This window comes from Cariama cristata, unplaced genomic scaffold (assembly GCF_000690535.1).
Source record: "Cariama cristata isolate BGI_N322 unplaced genomic scaffold, ASM69053v1 scaffold29774, whole genome shotgun sequence".
Taxonomy (NCBI): Eukaryota; Metazoa; Chordata; class Aves; order Cariamiformes; family Cariamidae; genus Cariama; species Cariama cristata.
Window position 1 is genome coordinate 36112 of NW_009615213.1, and position 7400 is coordinate 43511.

Below are 7400 nucleotides of genomic sequence, written 5' to 3' on the forward strand. Positions count from 1 at the left end.
AGCAGGAGAAAACTAGTTGTAATAAACAAACTTTTCACCTGTGGAATAAACCAAGTGCAGCCTTGGAATACTTCAGTAAGAATGTATTAGGACAAAATCAGTTTGTCAGTTTTTAACACCATTTCTTCATGACAACAAAGTTTGTATTTCTGTACTCCATTATAAATCAGAGTTACTTTTCATGGTTATATAGAAAGCTGTGAGTACTGCCATTTTAAACTATGTCTGCCTTGAAGCTAATACTTTGTCACTTGTGTGAGTACCATATTTACGTGACCACTTTAATGAGAAAAACAAGACTTTAAAAAAACCAAGGAAGTTTCACTTCAAAGAGCAAGGAGTTTATATCTTGACTTTCACTCAGTGCAAAAATAACGCTTGTTTAAATGGTTCACATGCTTTAACTAAGTATTGTGAATGAGATGTTGCCATAAAGAGACAACTGAAATTTAGTTAAAATAGACCTGATAAAGTTGTTGCATTTTTGCAGAACTACTGGGAGTCTTACTAGCAAGCAAATAACATTTTATGTAAAAACCAGAAAGGGTCGATATTTAAAAGAAGTTTCATTTGGAAGAAGTGTTTCATTTCATAAAAACAAAACACACAACTGTGTTTATATCTTAACACAGGATGACAGTGATGTAGAGTGGAAGTTCGCTCGTTCTAAACTCTGGTTATCGTATTTTGATGATGGAAAAACATTACCTCCACCGTTCAGTCTTGTACCAAGTCCCAAATCTTTTTTCTACTTCATCATGAGGATCATTAACTTTTCTAAGTGCAGGAGGAGACGGCTACAGAAGGACATTGAAATGGGAATCGGCAATTCCAAGTCTAGGGTAGGTACTGAAATCTTTTCATTGCCGTGAAGAATTGTGTGTCCATTCCAGCATCCTGCTTTTCTTTAAGTTTTAGGGTATAATCTGTGCTTCTGATGATAGTACAGTAATTAATCAAGCATTTATATTCATAGATCTGTATTTCAGACTGCCTAAATGTACTGCATAAATTTTCTTGGGACAGCAAGGTCCAATAACTGGAAAAATACAATTAAACCAAAAATAACTGTGTATTCAAAGATGCAAATAATTCCCACAAGGAATGACCTAAATATTGAATAAAGATGCGTTCAGCCTCCATGAGAAAGATTTTTAGTTCAGGGTGAAAAATAAAAAAGAGGGGGGAATAAAGAGAGAAACCTTTTCCTTTCACTGGGACAGTATGGTACTCACTTCTTGCTGTGAAAAGCTATGTTCTCAGCAGAAGGCAACAGGAAAGGGGGGATTGGTAATAATAACCTTTAGCACTTCCATGACATTCTAAAATTTGGTTATCTAAATGTTCTTGACCAATATTAATGGAATGCAGTGTCACAACACCCTTGTGAGAATTAGATAACGTGTCCCCTTGTTTGACTGATGGCAAACTGGAGCACAGACGGGTTAAAAGGGATACATGTGGCTTTTTTTGTAAGTTAGGATAAAGGCCCTGTGTATTACAAAGACTGAAAGCAATACCTTGGAAATAATTTTTTATTTGTTTTACTGTAAATTATCAGAAATGTCAAGTCCAGTCATCTTTTCTGAAAGATCTCTCTGGAGCCTAAGACTTCTGAACTGTTGGCGGTACTGAATCTTTAATAAAGAAAATATTTTCTCTAGTTTTCTGTAGGCAGTGAAAGTAGATAGGCGTTTATAAAAACGTTGATTCAAATCAGTTTAGCTAAATGCACTTTTTTGGTACTAACTGCTCATCTTTTGCTCTCTAGTGAACCCAGTGCCAGAACTTCATTAGTTCTCTCCAGTCACTCTACAGAAGATGTATTTAAAAAACAAAACAAAACACCCCGAGAGACACTTTTATAACAAAACGTTCAGTAGTGCTTACATATCGTACAGCAGTACTTACTGCCGTACTTGGAATGTAAGTCAGTAAAGATCTAAAATCCTCTCTGAGTCACTGTTGAGACAGGTCAGGTGGAGCTAGTTTTCTTGAACTACAAACCAAATTATTTTTCTCTGGGTAAGGCAGCCCACAGCCTCCTCTGTCAGGCTGGGCTGGCACACTATGTATTACACTGTAGACAGATAAATCCTGTCCCGCTCCCTAATAAAAGTGGTGGCTGAGCTGATGTCTCATTGCCCACAAGAAGGTGGGCAACCTGGAGGAGGTAAAAATGGTGCTTTAGAAAATCACTTGGAACTAAGCAGAAATGGTTTTGAGCATGTATTTGTAGTTAAAAGTATGCTTAATGGTGCAGATCCACAACAGCTCTTTGTTAAAGCCAGTTTAGAGAGTCTCTCCCTGCTCTGGCCACTCATCCCTGCCTTCAAGTCATAATTCATTATTTCCTCAGCTGTGTGAGCACATTTGCTTTGAAGCTGTGATGTGAACAGGATGGCTAAAATTATTAGCGGGGGGAAAAAAAAAATCCCACAAACAAAAATCCCCAAAAAACCCAAAACAAATCAACAAATAAGTCAAGGCAATCTTGTTGTTTTTGGAAATAATATTCTGATGCAGTGACTATGGAGACATCCCCAACATGTCTCCCAAGAAAAAAAAAAAATGGAGCTGAATTCTAACTGTGAATTCCATAATATATTTTAATTTTGTCTTATTTCTTCCTAGTTAAACCTTTTCACTCAGTCGAACTCCAGAGTTTTTGAATCACACAGTTTTAACAGCATTCTCAATCAGCCGACACGTTATCAGGTAAGTACATACGATGGTCATTGTTTTGACTAATGGAACTGTGTGAAGGTACTAGCAGAATTTTGTCTTTCAAGTACATTTTGCCTTCACTAGATAAAGAAAACCTCCTGTAAAAATCCAACTCCATGATGCTACTGGAAAAAAGACAGTTATTGTTCAAGCCCTATTATTTGAAGTGTTTAAAAACTAGCCCATGCAAAACTTAGATTCCGCCAAAAAAAGATGTCCCAGTTTGGAAAGTGTGAGAAGCGAACATCTGAAACTGATTTCTGGGGAAGGGATTGAAAGCATTGAGCTGACAAGCTTAGCGTTGCTTTCCCTTCCTTTCTTCTCGTGATCTGAGATGTAACATTCAACATTTCTGCAGATGGGAATGCTCCTTTCTGGTACCTTCCTGTCTTCTTTCCAGATCAGAAATAAAAGAGTAAATAGGAGCTCTTGTTCCCCTGGTGAAAATGTTGAAGCTATGCAATCCACCTGTGAAAATTCTGTTAGACAAGCTACATGAGATTAGGTATAGTGACACAGTACAAGAGTATTATGGTACACACAAGGAACCCTGGCAGGTACAGTGTAAAAATAAAGATATAATCTTAGTGAATCCTTTACAGCTGACATTGCACTGTCATACTGTAAAATCTCAACTTGTCTGTCTTTCCTTTTAAAAGGTAAATATTTATCTCTTATTATTACACATCCTTTCATATGTGAACCAAATTTAACGAAGAGTAGACCTATTCTGCAGCTACTTAAAGCTTAAATTAGGTGTATTTAGACATATTTTCCTGTTGTCCTGTTCCCTACAAAAAGTTGTGGTGCTCTGTAAATAAGAGGTAATTGGATGAGAAAGGTGCTTTATTGTAATGATGAATCTCAGCTTGCCACCTAAAAAGCCCACGAGGCAACTGCTTGATCTGGGGCTGTTCATTCTTCCACTTACACAGATGTGAAGTTAAAAGTGAATAGCATTTAATTATATATGCTCACCTGATTATATAACTGTTTTAATCTGGCAGCAAATAATGAAAAGACTGATAAAACGTTATGTTCTGAAAGCACAAGTGGACAAAGAAAATGATGAAGTAAATGAAGGTAAGAAAGAGACTGCATTTGCAATATTCAGAGACAATTTTTGTCATGTTGTATTAGGAATCGGTATTACAGTGATGCATGGAGGTTTTGGGTAAAAAGAGGGTTTATTTCTACTTCAAATGCACTGAACTCAGATTGTAGTGGAAGTATACCTGTGACAACAAAAATGGACAAGTAGGACCGAAGAAGTAGAACTGAGAAATAATACAGGCCCCATTTTAGAGGTGGAAAACGAGAGCACAGGCACGACTCATGGTTACAGATGAAGGTTGTGAGGAAGCCACTAACTGTATTCACACTTCCAGAGTCCTAGTCAGAGCTGCAGGACATCTTTCTCTCTGTTTCATTCAACTGAACACACAATTTACCACTTTACTACTATGAACTACTTGTATTACCTTGCTTCATAAAGCTGTGCAAAGTACTCAGCTGTGAAGTTGCACATCATTAAACAAAGCTGCCTGGAGTTAGCTGCAGAATGAGATCTGTGTTTGCTGTCTGTTGACGGTGCGGAACTTCCCCGGTAGCAGCGAGGGGTGCATGCTCCAGGCACGCACCCCGACTCCTCATTGGGATGAGACTAAGACGAATGCCTTCCTCTTTCCTCCAGCCTTCCAGGAGTGAAACACAGGCCTACAGGCCAAAAAGGAAACTCCTGAGCTCTGGGCAGGTCCCCAAACAAAATAATAGGGGTGTGTGCAACATGGGGCATATTTACTCTGCACTCTAGCTAAAAGATTGTTAGGCAATAGAATGATGCCCTCTCCAGGGCTGGCTCTGCTCTTGGATATGTAACACCACAGCAATGGTTTTGTTCCCTGGAGGTTACAACCATCGTGGTTCAGCCAGTAAAAAAAATCTGTGTGACCGCCACCAGAAAAACGTACCTGCTTAGCATAAGTAGTTCTGGTTTGGGCTAGTTTAGTCGGTCTTGGCACACCAGGAATGCTTACCCAAGCCACTCTGCTGGCAGCCTTGTGCTTTCCAGCTGGTGTGCAATGATGAACAGGTTGGGATCAGAACAGCTTCTACTGGCATGGACGCATCAGGCGGCTGCTTGCATCTATGATGTGAGGGGCCGGAGCGGACTGCTCTCTCAGCTAAGGTGGCACAGCTTTTATTTTGTTTGTTAGTTACTCCCTGCTTACCTGTAACTCTCTGCAGTGAGAAGCAGGGAGGAGAAAGGAAGATGTAAATTAAATCCCACTCTGTGCCTTCAAAAGGCAGCATTGTGCCTTGACTGTTCCCCTGACTCCTCCCCATCCTATGTGGCTGTACAGAGCTGAGCTCGTGAGTGACAAAAGCAGAGAAGCTTCTGAAAGTGTCTTCCTCTCAGTGTGCCCTTTGGCCCCCCTCCTGGATTCCCCTTGCTTTCCTCCTGTCCCTGCTCTCTGATGGGGGAAATCATCTTCCTCATGGTCGATGAAAAGACTCTTCTCTCACCAACAGCGCCAGGGACGTAGAAGTCTTTCCAGTTCCCTGATGCCTCTTTGGTATCGGCATATATGTGTCTAGATAAGGAAGGCAGTGGAGAAGAATCGTGGTTCATGGACATCACGGTTCTTGCTTTATCACCAGTGTTCATAGAGGAAAGTCTGCTTTGAGCAAGGCAGCTAACCTCAGTCTTCAACTGCATAGCAAAGGTAGTGTTCTTTGGGCCATGCCCATCTCACTGGCACCCGAAGCATAGATCCAGCCTTTGAAGATACAATTTTTGAAGTCTGCTATATTCTGAATGGAAAACTTCTGCATTCTTATGTACTGCGGCTATTTTGACATAAGTCTAGGGACTTTTCCCTCTCTTTTCCCTTTCTAGGGACTTTTTTGCATCACTAGAGAATTTAGGTTTTTTTCTGTAGTCTTTTATTTCATATGTGACAAATGGTTTCCTGCAGTGGATACTCTGTAAGAATTCACACACCTCACACTTGCTGGAAGAATAGTATTTGAATATTTTGAAAAGCTTCTGCTCTTGAACTGGCTACCCTATAATGGAAGACATGCCGTTGCTTGTTAGGAGCCTGGCCTTGACAGTTGTTCTCATTTAAATGCGTTTTCTGTACTTGTGTCAAATGGTAACTTAATTTTAAATTGGTTGACTTTTTCTAATTCAAAGGATGTTGGTAAGGAAGAGGAGAGAGACTCAGAAGCTGTGAGTTTTATTGCCAGCTCTGCCACACCTTTCCTGTGTGATCTCGGCACCTCGCTTCAGAAAAAAATCTCTTTGTCTTTTCTCTCTGAAAGGGGGATACTAATATTTACCAGCTGTTCAGCAGTGTTGCTGTGATTAATTCATTAACCTATGTGAAGCGCTTTTTGAGTCTTTGGTGTTCTGTATACACGTGGAGCACAACCTTAGGGTTCAATGGACTATTAAAATACCTGTGGTACTACTTAGGGGTGGAGGCACACTCACATCTCACTGAGAAGGAAGAAGGGGTGAAGCCTCCTGCCCCACCCCGTACCTGCTCTCAGGAACGTTTTGAGATCATAATCTGAAATACACACTGACGTGACTTAACAGAACAGGATTGAATGAATGTTAAACTTTGCTAACAAGTATTTCTTTCAATGATTAATACAGGTGAACTAAAGGAAATCAAACAGGATATCTCCAGTCTTCGCTACGAACTTTTGGAGGATAAGTCCCAAGCAACAGAAGAGTTAGCAATTTTAATACATAAACTCAGTGAGAAACTAAATCCTAATATGTTGAGATGTGAATGATTCAACAAAGGAACCATGGCTTTGACTACAGCACAACTATTTATTGGCAATAATATTTCAGTATCTTATACTTGAAAAATGTATTGTAGATTTTTAGCACTAAATAACTTTATGTACAGCTTCTCTGGAATTTAGTCATAGGAAATTTTATTAACTCACCACAAGAAGATTGCTCTCTTCATTTTAATTGTCTAAAAGCAAGAACTGTCATAAATTTTTTTGCATTTATGCATTAAAAAGGTATAATGGTATCAATTGCTGTTATTTTAACAGGTTTATGAATACGTATTGAGAATTCTTTGCACTAAACTTGCAAGAAAAAAATTAAAATAACAGATACAGTGTGGTACTCTGTTCCTTGCAGCAACTGAGTACAAATCAGATTTTTCATAATACAATAAATCGACTAGAGATCAGTGGAGGATTACTTGAAATCTTTGTTCTTTATTAGTGACGGTAGTAGTGTGTATAAGCTGAGAACTCCTGGTATGATTACAAGGAATTAATGAAAATCAGGTAAGTGTGAATGTAATTGTAGTAACACTGGTTAACATGTATGTATATACACGTACCCACAACTCCCCTTTCTTAATTCAGCATATTTACTTCCAAGCGTAAGGACTAGAACTTTTTTTTAAAAGACAACTTTGGAAGGTAACGTGAACTCAGTCCAAAGCTACTCTTTATGTGGTAGAAATGATTTTTTTAAAATTCAGACTCCGTGCAGGGCTGGTATTTTGTTACACTGTTCTAAATAATGCCTCCGATGCTTCATTGTTAAATAAAATATTCCTACTTTACTGATAACGCCACGTCGTCCCGGTAGTTTGGCACTAAAGCCTGGATTACCCAGCGGGACTGGG

The 7400-nt window shown here is 39.1% G+C and overlaps 1 protein-coding gene across 1 annotated transcript in view; it reads left to right on the forward strand.

The window, feature by feature from the left end:
* Positions 1 to 6776, forward strand: part of TRPC3 (transient receptor potential cation channel, subfamily C, member 3) — a 34636-nt gene extending 27860 nt beyond the window's left edge. The window contains 4 exon segments of the mRNA XM_009699731.1: positions 633 to 842; positions 2635 to 2718; positions 3735 to 3810; positions 6395 to 6776. Of these exon segments, the coding sequence (XP_009698033.1) occupies positions 633 to 842; positions 2635 to 2718; positions 3735 to 3810; positions 6395 to 6537 (513 nt within the window). The 3' untranslated portion in view covers positions 6538 to 6776.
* The last annotated feature ends 624 nt before the right edge of the window (positions 6777 to 7400 follow it).